This window comes from Apium graveolens, chromosome 6 (assembly GCF_009905375.1).
Source record: "Apium graveolens cultivar Ventura chromosome 6, ASM990537v1, whole genome shotgun sequence".
Classification (NCBI taxonomy): domain Eukaryota; kingdom Viridiplantae; phylum Streptophyta; class Magnoliopsida; order Apiales; family Apiaceae; genus Apium; species Apium graveolens.
The window spans coordinates 178,212,408-178,227,273 of record NC_133652.1 but is presented as its reverse complement, the minus strand read 5'-3'; the positions used below and the strand labels follow the sequence as shown (position 1 = coordinate 178,227,273).

Below are 14,866 nucleotides of genomic sequence, written 5' to 3'. Positions count from 1 at the left end.
TTCTGGAAAATCTTCTCCCTTTTCTGAAGTTTCTGTAGACCATCTTCTTGAAACTATTAACCAGTAGGGCAGCCATTTGATTCATATCTTCATTGTTGTTATGATCACTATCAGGATTTGAGTCATCATCAGAATTTGATGATTCAGTATCTGACTTAGCAATCATGGCTTTTCCTTTGGAGTAGCTTTTCCTCCTAGTTTTCTCCTCTGGCTTCTCTTCAACTTTGAGTGTAACTGGTCTAGCTTTTGATCCTTTCCTCTTACTCCCTTGCTCCATCTCTAATTCATGAGTTTTCAAGATTCCATAGATATCATCTAAAGGAGTTTCATCAAGTTCATAGTTATCCCTTATTGCTGTGACCTTATAGTCCCACTTTTCAGGGAGAGCAAGTAGAAACTTCAAGTTTGAATCCTCCAAATCATATTCTTTGTCGATAAGGGATAAGTCATTCAACAACTTCTGAAATCTGTCATAGATCTCAGTAAGGGATTCATTGTCCCCTGAGTCAACGTGCTCATTTTTTTATTTATTAATTTCTTTCCTACATATAATCAAATTTACGAGAACTTAAGTCAAATAATTAATAAATTTTGCGATTCTCATTCTAACACCTCATAAATATCCACAAATGTTAAAATTTGTTGTTCTATAAAGGATTCTATCAAACACAAAACTAACGTGTAATTTTTAATTTACCGTATCTATTATCGTATAATTAATCCCAATACATAATGATAACAAATACATAATTTTTGAAAAGATTACTAGTTGTACGAGCGATCCTAGTTTTAATCCTAATTTAAATAAAGAAGCTATTTTAAATGTAAAATAAAACAAGGTAAAAAGCTAAATATAAAAAAAAATGTGAAAAAAGAGTAAAATAAGTAGTCGAGTAGTTTAGTTTGATAGTAACGAGACCTGCCCCGTATCGAGAAAACCAACATACACACAATCAAGGCTGTCCCCCAAATTTAATCGAACTAAAAACCCTCTCTAAATTACTCTCTACTCTCTAAATCCTCTTCTTTACTTCAATCTCCCCGATCCGATCTCCGGTAAGACCATTCTCACTCTCTCACGTTTCAAATCAAGATCTTTCTCTCTCTTTTCTTTATATTTCTTTTTGTTGCATTCTGATTTGTAACTGGAATCGAAATTGTTAATCTTTTTTGTTTGCTAGTAAACACTTCGATTATGCGTAATTGCACTTAAATTGTGTGTATTCCATGGGTTATACGTTACTTGTTCCCTTGTTTATTCATTCTTTATTCTAATAACAATGACGAATGGTTTTAGTTTATGCCGGAGGGACGTGAAAATTGAGCTTCAAAACGTAAAAATTGAATAGGTCCATATGATTACAATCCAAATTGAACTAGTACTAAAAGAATGTTTTCTCTTAAGTAAAAGTCCTTCAATTCCGATTAAAATTCAACTAGTGCTAAAAATTGTTTTCTCAAAAGAATAGGTCCTTTTCATTTCAATTGAAGTTGAACTTGTTCTGAAATGTTTGACTTTTGTTAGTAGTTTACTTAATCTATATTCTAAGAACAATGAGGAATGATCCTAATTTTAGGGCGAGTTGTCAGGTTCTATAATTAAAAGATTGTGTCTTTTTAGAGTAATTTTCATTCCATTCCAATCAAAATTGAACTAGTACTGGAAATTGTTTTTTTGCCCCAAGTAGAGGTCCATTTGATTCCAAACAGATATTATTTAGTAGTACTAAAATATCAATAACCACCAATTTGACTAAACTCAAATTGAAAATAGTAACCAGAAATTAACTAGGTCCATATGATTTTAATTAAAATTTAACTGGTACTGAACTTTTTTTGTAGGTAGAGGTCCATTTTTATTCCAATCAAAAATTGACTAGTGCTAAAATATGTAAGTTTTGTTGGTATTTTGACTGGTTGGTTTAGTTGCAACTACAATCTACGTCCTTAATTGTAGCCTTGTATCCTACCATGTTTGTAAGTGTAGTTCATTATATTTTCCTATATTTTTTATCAGTATAACTGTATTTTTCCCCCTTTTGGATGTTTAGATACGATTTTTTTTAACTCTATAATCTTACTTTATAGTCCTACACTCACATAGAACACTATAGTCTCTCTTTCGATTAAGACAAATGCACACCTTGTTTCTCAGTTCTCACTCCAATTCCTAACTATATCACTTCTTTCATCTTCTCTCTCTCCAGATACCTACTTACATATGTAACATATATAACATATACACACATATCTTTGTTACACACAAACACACACACTTACTAATATATCTAGCAATTGATTTTTATATATATATATATATCTTGCAAATAATGTTCTTTCTTATGCAAAAAGCCTTTTGCAGTGAATATTGAAGATTGCTTAGTCGAATGGCTTCTTAATTGAAGTCGTTCAATATGTTTTTATACTGCTGCTTAATTGAAGAAGTGATTATATACATATAATCATGTGGTTTTCTTTCTGGAGATCTCGTGATCGATTCTCGTTAGATGAACTCAGGTACTGTTTTTTTTAAATTTGTGTCTATACTTTTATTCATTTATTTATTAAATTTGAGTTTGTTAGGAACTGAATATTAGTGCACTAAATTGAGCTCACAATTATTTGATGGTACAATAGAAAAATTCAAAATTAACTCTCATCGTTTAGTAATATACATCTTCTTTAATCAGATATCTAACTGATCAGCTGATGAAGGTTCAAGTTGTTAACGAGGTGAACAAGGTAAGTGAAGTTTTTGCATATGATGTTGTCTACAGTAAAATGCGTATAGTGTTATTGTTCATCGCTGAAGTATATCCCTTCTATTTTTGTCAAAGGATTTTGTAATTGAAGCACTGAGATCAATTGCGGAATTGATAACATATGGCGACCAACATGATCCCAACTTCTTTGAGTAGCTTTCTTAATTTTCTTTTCTATATCTGTAATTCATTTAATTGAATTTTTTAAATGATTCAATGGCATTCTGATTCATTGGCAGGTTTTTTATGGAGAAACAAGTCATGGGGGAGTTTTTGCGTGTACTGAGAATGAGTAGAACTGTGACAATTTCACTTCAGTTATTGCAAACAGTGAGCATTATGATTCAAAATCTGAAAAGTGAACACTCCATATGTGAGACTTTCTTTCTTATGTTCATGTTTTGCAAATTTGTTTGTAGAAAATACGGAAAATGCATATATGTTTTTTCTTTGATTTTACTGTGCAGACTATATGTTTAGTAATGAGTATATTAACTATCTCATAACCTATAAGTTTGACTTCCGGAATGAAGAGCTGGTGTCTTACTACATATCTTTTTTGAGGTTTGTTTTTATCTTTTTTTGGAAAACTTTCGGTAAATTCTTTGCTTTTTAATCTTTTATTGACTGTGGTTCTTGTAATTCATGTTTTCGGTCACTGAAAGAGCAATAAGTGGAAAGTTGAACAAGAATACAATCTCGCTACTCATTAAGACAGACAACGTAAGTCTTTCCATCTACATAAATGATTTGCTTCGTCGTTGTCTTCTTTTGTTTCACTTATACGAAGGAAATCATGTGATTGTTGTTTACTGTCTTCACCGGAGAAAGTCATAACACAGTAGTGGTACATCTAGTCTTTGCGACTTCTTTTTTAGTTGGAGACATTCAAATTGTAGCAAGAGGTGAAGTCTGTGTTGGATATTTGTTTATGGTTTTCTAGGCATTGTTTGTTCTGAATTAGATGTCTTGTTTCATATGTGTGGCATCCCTTTTTCTGTATAAGTTTTCTTCATAAGATACTATCTCATTCTTTCTATTGTATAGGATGAAGTCGTTGCCTTTTCTCTTTATGAGGAAGCAATACGGTTCGCTTTTCATGAAGAGAGCATGGTCCGCACTGCTGTACGTTCTTTGACTCTAAATGTCTATCATGGTGAGTTCGTTGGGGGTGATTTTCACCGGATTCATTATTTTTTTAAAATTTATTGCATCAATCAGAGTTTAATCTTCCTATATATGTTCATTGGTTTTCAGTTGGAGATGAATCTGTAAATAAATATGTTGCCAGCAGACCCCATGCAGATTATTTTTTGAAGTTGGTTAAATTTTTCCGGGATCAGTGCATAAGCTTGAATGAATTGGTTGCGAATACCAAAAAGTACGAATACTAAAGCTTTAGATGATAAATTTAACTTAAATGATACTTATAGTATCTGAGGAATTTTTTGGTACGCATGACAGTGACACGAGTTCTGAAACAACCACCAAAATTCTCTCTGCTGTTGATGATATAGAAGATAATCTCTATTATTTTAGTGATGTGATATCTGCGGGGATTCCTGATGTTGGGAGGCTGCTTACAGACAACTTACTAAAGCTTTTGATATTTCCTTACCTTCTTCCTTCTCTGAAGACGGAAGTTGTCCATGTAATATTCCTCGTACCAATTTTTTACTACTTAAAATCTCGATTTACAACCGCTGCACCTTTTTTGGACATAACTAGTTACTTCTTTAAAGTTCGTGAATATTCTGTCTAACCTTGTGTTATTAATCCACCCAGGAAACAAAGTTTGATGCTGTTGCTTCTCTCTATGTACTTTGTTGCATTTTGCGCATTGTTAAGATTATAGATCTGGCCAACACTGTTGCTGCTGCCCTTTTTTGTCACATTGAAGCCTTCACTCCAAGTTCTGAAGCGGCGCTTAATGGCTGCACATGCGGTGTTTGTTTTGCTCATGAAAGCCAAGAGGCATCCAGTGGTGTTGATGATATAGAGTTGGACTGTGGAAGCTTACGACTTAATCAGACCTCAACTGTTTGTCTACAAAAAAGTATGAGAGATGTCTCATTACATGATGATAAGGAATCACATCTTGCTTTAAGGTGACGTGCAAAGTATCATTTGCTTCCCCTAATTTACCTTGTAAATTTCTTTGCAGACAAATTATGAGATGGACCGAACTTGCCATAAAAACAATTAAGATCATATTGTGTAAATGCTTGATACACTTTAAGTTTTGTATGTTATACTGTTCTAAACCAACTCTGTGTACCACTGAAATAAGGGAAAATAAAGTCAGACAGATGGAATACAGAGTAGACAAGCAGTATCTCTGGCTGACATTACTAAATTTTTTAATCCTGATATTATGCTTATACTAGAAGAAATTTTTCATGTAGTAATAAATTGTATTTATGCATGATAAAATAACAATGTTTTGGTGGCAAAATTTTTTAGAACAGATGCAGACATGTCACAGATACAATACCAAACTATTAAACTATATAGTAGTTCATCTCGTGTTTTAATATAGGTCTGTCCCTTGATCCCTACCTGAACCAATTAGGAGTTTCAGATCTCATAAACCATAGATTTATATTTTTCTTGTATGACACAATAACACAGATTTAACGCTACATCTGAGTAATTCGTCAATACAGAGTTGTTAGTATTTTAGACTTTGACTTAAACTTGAAAGTCATTTTCCTTGAATCATGAAACTTGGGGATTACTTTTAGTAGAAAATTATGTCTTAGATATATAGTTTATGAACTGTTGAGTTGATCTGTTAGTATGTGCATATTGGAGTGTCTTCTTTAAGTTACTAACATCTAACCTGGTGCGAAGCATGGACCGAGATATAAACAAATTCAAATAAGCAACCTTGTTTAATTATTATTAATATTAACCAGTCTTAATAATAAACATTATTACATTACTGTATACTTTATTTGTTTCAATATAGTGATTTTAGCAGGAGTGATCGCAGGTCAGATTAAACTGCATAATCCACTCGAACAGATCCCATTTTTATCTGAATTAAACTTAATTATGGTTTTAAAATGCAAGGAATGGAATCTAGAATTTTCAAAATATATAAAGGGGAAACCAAAGTTACTCCTTATTAGTTAATTTTACTTTGCATCCCTTTGGTTTCAGCTTAATGCAGATTGGGTTAAAAACTTTGATTATATGTAATATGCATCTCTTAGGTTTCTATACCCTTACAATGACCCCCCCTAGCCAATTTCCATCAATTTTGACCGTTAAGTAATGGTTGACTAGAGGTAAAACAGAGATAACGCATATAAAATATTTAAATAATATATTAATAAACTTAAAAAAATTGCAAAATAAATAGTAAAAAATATAATGATTTTTTTAAAATTGAATCAAGTGTTAAACAGATTTAAGCCCTTTTAAAAAAATAGTATTTTTTTATATTTTTCTATTTAATTAGTCCATCTTTAAAATATTAAAGTCAAATAATAATTTTCGATATATTTATAATAGTATTACGCACATTATAAAAATTTGTATATATATATATACTCGCACTATTAAAAAATTAACAATATTTTTTACTATTTATTTTGCATTTTTTTTAAATATTTAATATATTTTTTAAATATCTGATACTTAATATTTCCATTTTACCCCTAGTCAACCGTTACTTAACGGTCAAAATTAACGGAAAATCGGCTGAGGGGTGGTCATTGTAAGGGTATAGGAACCTAAGGGATGCATATTGAATTCTTTACCCAATCCGCATCATGCCGAAACCAAAGGGATGCAAAGTGAAATTAACTTTATTAATTACTGAAACCCCGTTTCCTTGCTTATTCATTTTACCTTTTTTATTGAGAGTAAGCATTGTGTGCAGATGCTCATTTACAATATATAATACTTTTTCCTTGAAAATTATGTACGCATATATTGTTCGGTGATTGTATTAAATATTTTCTGTCGCTTATTACGCTAAAAAAGATGTAATTGCTGTATTTTAATTAGGGTACAAGTATTTATACTCAAAATGACATTTCTAGTTTGCAGGGATGCTTTGCTTTCTTATATCACCACCGGGGATGATGTTCAAGTTATGGGTTCTATTAATGTGATGGCTACACTTTTACAAACTAAAGGTCGTATCTCTTTGCTTCTGCATCTTATGTCATATCCTAAAACTGTATTTTTTTTTCTTAAGAGTTTTCTGATATGCAGAACTTGATGAATCAATGCTGGATGCACTTGGAATTCTTCCCGAGCGCAAGAAGCATAAGAAGCTATTGTTGGTACATGGTCATATAAATCCTAATTATTATTTTCTTTACATAAGTTCACTTTCTATTCCTGAATTATTTCACATGATTTAGTTTTTATGTGTTGGGAATAAGTCGAACCATACTGTGTAGACTCTGGAGATGGAGAGTATTGTCTCCTCTTGGTTCATTATGGTTGCATGGCTAATGGTTTGTTTGCATTTCTTATTGTCCTTAACAACTATTTCTTATCATAGCCTCACGACTCATTACATCTATATTTCCATAATTTTTCTGTCAGTTTTTTTGTTTGTCATAGTGTCATTTAGTTAGCCTTAGAATGATTTTCAGATCCGTCTTATATTGTGGTATACCCTTCTCACAGTTGCCAGGCGTTATAACTTATTTTGAATATATATGGCTGTCTAAAATTAAAAATTGCATGGACTTCAATGCTAATAGTTTTGTGAACCTTTCACAGCAAGCTCTGGTAGGTGAAGGATCTGGAGAAGAACAACTTTTTTCTGCAGAAGGCTGTATATCTAAAGAAGGGTGTGGAGACGAACTTACTAGCTACATAGATAGGCTGAAGGTAATATGTTTCCCTTCACTGTCATATTCTCCCTAGCTCTCCACGTCTAGTTGCTGCTAGGTTATATTTGCAATTTGCCTTTCTCCATTGATATTCCCAAGTCTGTGAATTTGTTCTATGAGTAACCAATTTGTATCTATAAAGATTAATCCTCAAGTAGAAGTCTCATCACAGAAAGACAAGTTTAGACTCTGGATTTTATAATTTCAAGTTCATGGTAATTATCCCGAATGTCCGGCTCTTATATATGCGAGCAATTGCCTCAGGTTTGTGTATGCATTGTGTGCATGGAATTTGTTGTCCTGTATGGTGTTATGTTTTTAATGACCTAAAAGTAAATTTTGCTCGATTCAGAAAGTTACTTTTCCAATGTTTTAGCATGATTGGAATTCCTGTGTTTGTAGTTGCAATAAAATACATTTTCTGCTTTTTTATATTTAGTTCATTTCTGTGTGCAGAATCAGTATGGAGTTTCATGCTCCTGCCCAGAACTTGGAGAAAGCCCCCGTGTACATAAATTTCAAGTAAATTTCCTTGTTTATCATTTTTTTCATTGTGGTTCTTTTTGCAAAAAATTATTCATCTAGAGTTATGATTTCCCAAAACATACTTATTTTATGAGTGTATATGGTCCCAATGATCTTTGGACATTCTAATGTGTGTGTTAAGTCATTAGTGGCATATGTTAATACTCCGGCATAATATCTAACTTAAACAGATGCACTTCTTTTTTACATGGACAAAAATATTGATCACGGACAATTTCACCTTGAATTTGGAAGTTTTTTTTTAAAGATCAAGTCAATGATAATTCAACAGTGCACTACTTACATGTTAATACGTGACTTCTGGTGGAGATAACACAAATAAATTAAGCACAGAAGCCTTGCATTCTCTAAAAAAGTGAGTTTTATCAACATTTAGATGGAAAACAATAATTTGGGAATTTATAAAATCATGTAAGTGGCTATGATTTAATATTTATATACCTAGAGGGCAAATGTGTGTGGAATTTTTTAGCAAAAAAGAAAGAAAAAAAATTTGTGTGGGATTGGACTGGGGAATGATGGAACTGCAAATAATCTTTCTTGTTTGTACTCTGTATTCTGATTATTTTTGTTATTTTTATTTCAAAAGGAAGCGTGAAGTACGAAATATTCAAACCTTTACTTGCATTGTGATACTAAGAATGAAGTGTTTTTACCAACTTATGCTTTAGTAAGTGTTGCCAGTATGCATTCATCGGATAAGCCTAGAAGAGTTTGTATAACATCCATTATCGCGAGTGTGTAAATATTATTTTGTAAATGCTGTTGAAGGTTTTCGATGCATTGGTCAGTCTTTTCTGTCGGTCAGATATCTCAGCAGAGACATTGTGGGATGGTGGCTGGCTTTTACGGCAGCTGCTTCCTTACAGGGAGACTGAGTTCAACAGCAGCCATCTGAATTTACTAAAAGTAAGTACTCTAAAATTCAAATTGCTAGCTTACCCTATATGCACTGTAAATTACTTGCTAGTTTCTTGTGCATAGGATTCATATATAAAGTGCAATAGTCGCCTTATTGAAGAATTTAGAGGATCCTGGCCTGATCTACTTATAACAGTCCTCTGTGACGAATGGAGAAAGTGCAAAAGAGGTATTCTCTTGTGAATTGAATACATGTGTCTCTTTCCACATTTGGCTTGTTACCTACTACATAGTAATAGAATGTTCACTTGTAGCAATTGAGGCTTCATCCCCTCGAAAAGAGCTCAAATGCATACTCCTTCCACAACACAAGCCCTCTGCAGAAGGTAAGACAATTGACAACATTTAACTACATTTGTATATCTAATAGTATAAGTAGTCTTACTATTACACCTCAATTGTTAATCAAGTTCATTGACACCAGTATAGCTCTTCCAGCTTTCATGTAATAAACTCTGTTGTCCTGTCAGATCAGAGTGATTCATCTCTTGCTGCTGGTGAAAGAATGTGTGAATTGGTGAAGGTCATTTGCAACTCAATTATTACAATGCAAATATTTGGAGCATGAGTGAACCTCAACATTCAAATGTCAAGTATTTGTTAATTATTGATAATTTATCAATCTGATCTTTTTGTGTTCTTCCCATAGGTGTTCATCCTTTTTCATCAACTCCTTATTTTCTCAGTTGGCAGACCTTTGCCTGACCAACCTTCGATAAACCCCCCAGTTGACTTCCCAGAGAAGTGCAGAGCAAAAACTGCCGGTGTTGATAAAATTGGTCTAAAACCAAGTACTGAATTAAGTCTTGGTATGCCTCTTATTTGATCTGCTATATCTCGGTCCTATTTTCCCCTTCCACTTGATTTTTTTTTTAATTTCATGAGTGCCAGATATTCCGGGTTATACTTGGCAAAAAAAAGAGTATACCAGGTTATACATTGAATTTATAATTGAAAAAATTTGGAGTTGTCTTCCGGAGAAGAAAAATATTATTTACAAGGATTAGTGAATTTATTATATTTTGATGTTGTTTTTCCAACTTCAGTTGATGCAGTACCTTGTAAAATTGCTTTCGAGAGAGGTAAAGAGCGCCATTTATTCTTTTTAGCAATCTCACTGGGAAGCTCTGGCTGGGTTGTTCTTGCAGAAGAATTAGCTTCTAAAGTACATCGTGGGGTGGTTCGCATTGCTGCACCTTTGGCTGGATGTAATGTAAGTGTAGTTATAATGTAGAAGAGAACTCTTTGATTGTATAATTTTATACTCCAATCTGTATGTGTAGCTTAAGTGTTACATTGGGCCGCCTATATATATTAAATATTTACTATTTTTAGATATTTTTTCATGGTATAATATAGTTTTAGCTATATCTGGACACATGAAGTGACTCTGTCAGATTTATTGAGGTCTCTAGAATCAATTATATGATTACACTTTCTAAAATGACATTATCTATACTTGCTTCACATTAGATGTGGAAAATTACTTCCTCTACTAAATTTTGTATTATATTTTCGTGATCCAAGTTTAACGTTGCAGTCAGCATGACTATTAACAGTTTGGAATTCCTCTATTTTACAAAAAAAACATGATGTCTAATAAAATTGCAATAAATTAGTTAAACATACTTTATGCAGAAGTCCAAAATTGTTAAGTGGTCTGGCTTCATTCTTTCTTGTAAATAATAAGCACTGTCCTTTATTAATATTATGAGTTTACTGTCTACTTCTTTGCAGCCCAAAGTAGATGATAAGCATTCAAGATGGCTACACCTTCGAATCCGTCCAACTACATTTCCACTCAGGGATACTGTAAATTTTACTTCTCAGGGGAAAACTAAATCAAGAGCTTTAGTTGATGGGAGGTGGACCCTGGCATTCCGGGACGAGTCCTCTTGCCAGTCTGCTCTATCAATGATCATTGAAGAATTAAATCTACAAAGCAGAGAAGTCGAGAGAAGGCTAAGACCTTTGCTGGATTTTGAAAGTGATCTTGAAAGAGCTGTCAGTTTAGAGCTTTCCTTACCATGAATACTGGTCGATTCTTTGTGAGTCTATATGTAATTTGATTTTGCGGTGTTTCTTTTCTTGCAATTATATTTTTGGGTGGGTATAGCATATTCAGTCACCCTTCTGTTTATGTTCATAAAGGCAAATCTTAGGTACACAGAGATGTAGGCTATGGCATGTTCTTGTAATCATTCTTTGTATATTAGGCTGCCATCAGTTCCTTGTGTAGTTCCCCTTGCCTATATTCTTTTATTCAATTGTAACTTGTAAGCTCTGTAACATTAGTTATTCCGATGCCAATGAGAAGTTCTTTTTGCATCTTCTTTCAGGTTTCATATCAAATTTACAAGGGTAACAATTTTGTTAATTATTGTAGAAAAAGAAAAGAAGTGAAATGAAGTTGAAAGAAACGAAATTAGAAGAATTTGTAAATTGTCTTCCCTTGTTTTCAGTTTTCTAGGCCAGTTGGAAGATCTTGATCACTTTTTACCGTGTACTATTAGAAAAATTAAGCATCATACATGAAGGCACTTACTGTGTGGGTTATCGTAATGGGCATCTTCTATTTTGAGGGAGGGACACGCAGCGTAAACTAGTCGAAGATTGCCTCAGTCAATCCGGACTCTCCTGCGAGGTATGTATGTATGTATGTATCTATGTCTCTTTCTATTTTTATAGATGAATTATGAATGTCATATACATCTGTGAATTATTATATATCAAATGTAGATGAATGTAAAATGGGGAAGAAATTACAGGTAGTTCTAGGACTTGGTAAGCTGAGCTTAAAATTGGACCAGAGGCTTCGTTTTCGATATATTGCAGATGCCTCAAAATGATATGCTGTAGACCGTGCTTGTTCATTGATTGATAAAAGTAATCAGACATTTAAAAATAAGGAACGCGGATCATCCTCCAAACTTAAAAAACTCTGATTCTTCGCCTTTGTTGTCTATTGATGCTTATTGTGTTTTTGGAACATGCTCGTCAGGTAGTTTAATTTCTCACTCTATCTACTCACAAAAAGTTTCATATCTTTGTGTTTAGGATTCTTATATGTAATTTTCTATTTTTTATGTGTTTATGCGGATTGTGATTTGTGTGTAAATGGATTTATTGATTCCACACAAAGCAAAGATCTAGGTAATTAGAAGTGGTACCGTACAGTGACTTTTTTATGTGAGTATGCACAAGGCAGGTGATTATTGATTGAGATTGTTTGAGTGAAATAAGTAGCAGTGGAGTCAGATCTCGTTTACTGTTTATTCTTCTAATGTTGTTAAAAAGTCCTGTTAGGTCCAACCTTTATATTAGGTTGAACAGGTGATTAGAGCATCTCCAACCCATAACATTATTTGGGTGTGATTTTTACACTAAAATGGTGTAAAAGTTACACTATACTAAAAATCAACTCCAACCCATTTACACCAAATCTTACACCAAAAGGAATCTTTTTGTACTTTAAATGTTATTTTATTGTGAAGTACTAAAATAATACAGTTGCTGGGACATAGAAGGTACAAATATTTTTAAATGTTCTCATTGTTTCCTTGATTGCTGATAAATAGAATAACATTGTGCTAGACTTTATTTAGTAGTACTGATAGATATCCTTGAACTTGAAATCATTACCTTCAACTTAGATCTTTCTTCCGTTGGTTGCATTGAACCTTTTCTAATTCATGTCCTTGTGTCAACATTCCTGCAGAAGGAGTTGTTGAAGCATTTTGATGGCTGCTAATTTGGACTAAAGTCTGCTTATCATCATTAGTTGTGTTCCACGGAGGTAGCTTCATCATGTTCATAATTGTTCATCCATGTTTATTTATTCCTTTTTATTGATACATTGGACATTAATTATTTAATCCTAATCTATTTGAACAACTAAAAACTAAATGAGTTGCAACTAAATTCTTTTATTTGTAATATAATTAATTAATAATTCCTTACCATCATGCTCTTATGCAAAGCTTGTAATTTGTTAATTTTGTGGATTAACCATGCCCGACAATGCCATCTTAACGGGAAAGCAACTGTAATCGTGCATCCTTAAAATATTGAGAAAGAAATATCATTACTAGAGCAAATGTTAAAGTTATTAGAGGACATGAGTGCTATATTGGAAAAATAGGCCATTTATCTATTTATGGAGAATGATGCGGATGAATTAATAAATTAATTTGTTTATATTTTATGGAGTATTATTTAGAAATAAAATTGATTGTAATTGATTAGTTTTTTTTAACAACATTATCTATTTAGGAACATTCCACATTATAGATTATAGTAGGAGAATAAAATAAAGAGTTTGTTTCCTTTAATTAAATATAGTAATATATATGAATAAGTATTTAGTTTTCAAGATACTACTTGGCTTCAAGTAATAGTTATCTATATAAACTTCCGTAATGTTTCATTATGGAATAGAGATGATTGTATGAATTAAATGTGGAGTATTTATTGTGTGTGTTTTGCTGACTTTCTGTGCAAATAGGCCCTATATTTATCCTTTATATTACCCTTTTTCCACCCTTGTCCTACATCAAAATACAAGGTTGCTGATGTTGGATGAAACGAGGAATAATCAAATATGACATGTTGATAATCATATCCCATGATCTAGCAACATACCCCGGATTCCCCATTAGATAATAGATAAATATTTTCATTTGCATTCAACTTAGGAACTCATACTAAAGTTAATACTTAATACGCTAGATAGTATTGTAGTTTGGTCAGTTGTCAATTCACAATGTAGTCAGACACGACCATATGTCAACCCTGGTAAATGAGTATGCACACAATTTTCTGAGTAAGAATCTACAGATACTAAAGTAGTCCACTTTGCACTTTTATTATTGGCTTGCACTTTGCACTTTATTACCGGCAAGTATTGTGTCACAAACCAAATTTTAAACTGCATTTCTGTATTTTTCTTCTCTCACAAAGAACGCTTTTTCTAGTATCAAAAGTTTAGCTGCCATTCTTCGTCACAGAATTGCAAATCAAGTTCAAGAGCTTAAAGCTTCTAAGGCTTTGATTAATGAGAAATTGATAAAGAGCTGTTAGACAAGTTATTTTGAAAGTGTCATGTCTGTATTTGTGCCATGCTAGCGAGCCTGCTCGTAAATATTTTGAACACAATGTGATTAATGACTGTAGATCTCATATGTCAATTAAGCCGTAAAATAGATATGTCTGTAAGTGATATATCTATACTATAGCAAACTAGCGGATTTGTAATTTTCTCATTTTTTGGTTATTCCTTTCAATCACAATCGTTAGATCTTTGAAATCAAATTTACGAGAATCGCTAGATTTAATATTAGAAGTTATTCTAAACAAGGTCCAAGGTTCGAATTTCACTAACATATTAAAATTGAACATTTATAATATTTTTATTCTATACATGGTTATCACGGCGCTCGACTAGCGAGTAATCGAGCAGTCGAGATCTGAAAGTCGACTGAACATGTCGACTTGAGAAAAATGCATATTTCGCGCGACCCGTCGACTGACGGGTCGACTGGGCGTTATGGGCCTCCAAATTGTTTATTTTAATGACCCAAACCTGGCCCAAATTCTTTTTAGCCCAATATTTGAACCCTAATTTCTAATATAACAAAAAAGCGATAACACCCAACAGCTTATTATGCATACAGATTATGTATGTATATATACAAATTTTCAGTTGATGTTTTATAACAATACATACAGGTTATCTATGTATGTATATACGAATTTGTATGTATATTTGCCATGTTTCGA

The 14,866-nt window shown here is 32.7% G+C and overlaps 1 protein-coding gene across 6 annotated transcripts; it reads left to right on the top strand.

Annotated features, from left to right (window-relative positions):
• Positions 1-907: 907 nt before the first annotated feature.
• On the top strand, positions 908-13,005 carry LOC141666515 (protein TRANSPARENT TESTA 9-like). 6 transcript variants are annotated; one of them, XR_012552263.1, is made up of 25 exons: positions 908-1,056; positions 2,353-2,517; positions 2,691-2,742; positions 2,838-2,914; positions 3,002-3,135; positions 3,230-3,326; positions 3,428-3,485; positions 3,810-3,918; positions 4,020-4,143; positions 4,227-4,413; positions 4,548-4,870; positions 6,822-6,910; positions 6,990-7,060; positions 7,509-7,619; positions 8,078-8,143; positions 8,939-9,076; positions 9,152-9,257; positions 9,343-9,414; positions 9,559-9,611; positions 9,738-9,897; positions 10,135-10,301; positions 10,826-11,136; positions 11,551-11,732; positions 11,857-12,089; positions 12,807-13,005. XR_012552263.1 is itself a non-coding variant. In XM_074472568.1 (22 exons), exons 2-22 carry the CDS (start codon positions 2,465-2,467, stop codon positions 11,117-11,119), a joined length of 2,541 nt encoding a protein of 846 aa, XP_074328669.1. In that variant the 5' UTR covers positions 908-1,056; positions 2,363-2,464; the 3' UTR covers positions 11,120-11,416. The 6 variants fall into 6 exon arrangements, 3 of the variants coding, with proteins under 3 accessions (XP_074328669.1, XP_074328670.1, XP_074328668.1); XR_012552264.1 differs by lacking the exon at positions 11,857-12,089 and adding an exon at positions 11,428-11,449 and having other exon boundaries at positions 12,807-13,002; XR_012552262.1 differs by lacking the exon at positions 11,857-12,089 and having other exon boundaries at positions 12,807-13,001.
• The last annotated feature ends 1,861 nt before the right edge of the window (positions 13,006-14,866 follow it).

Excerpts from the sequence above, each read along its gene's own strand:
- LOC141666515 (XM_074472568.1), top strand. The coding sequence starts at position 2,465 with ATGTGGTTTTCTTTCTGGAGATCTCGTGATCGATTCTCGTTAGATGAA. Across the intron at positions 4,144-4,226 it reads TTGGTTGCGAATACCAAAAA|TGACACGAGTTCTGAAACAA; the intron begins GTACGAATACTA and ends TACGCATGACAG. Across the intron at positions 9,415-9,558 it reads ACACAAGCCCTCTGCAGAAG|ATCAGAGTGATTCATCTCTT; the intron begins GTAAGACAATTG and ends TTGTCCTGTCAG.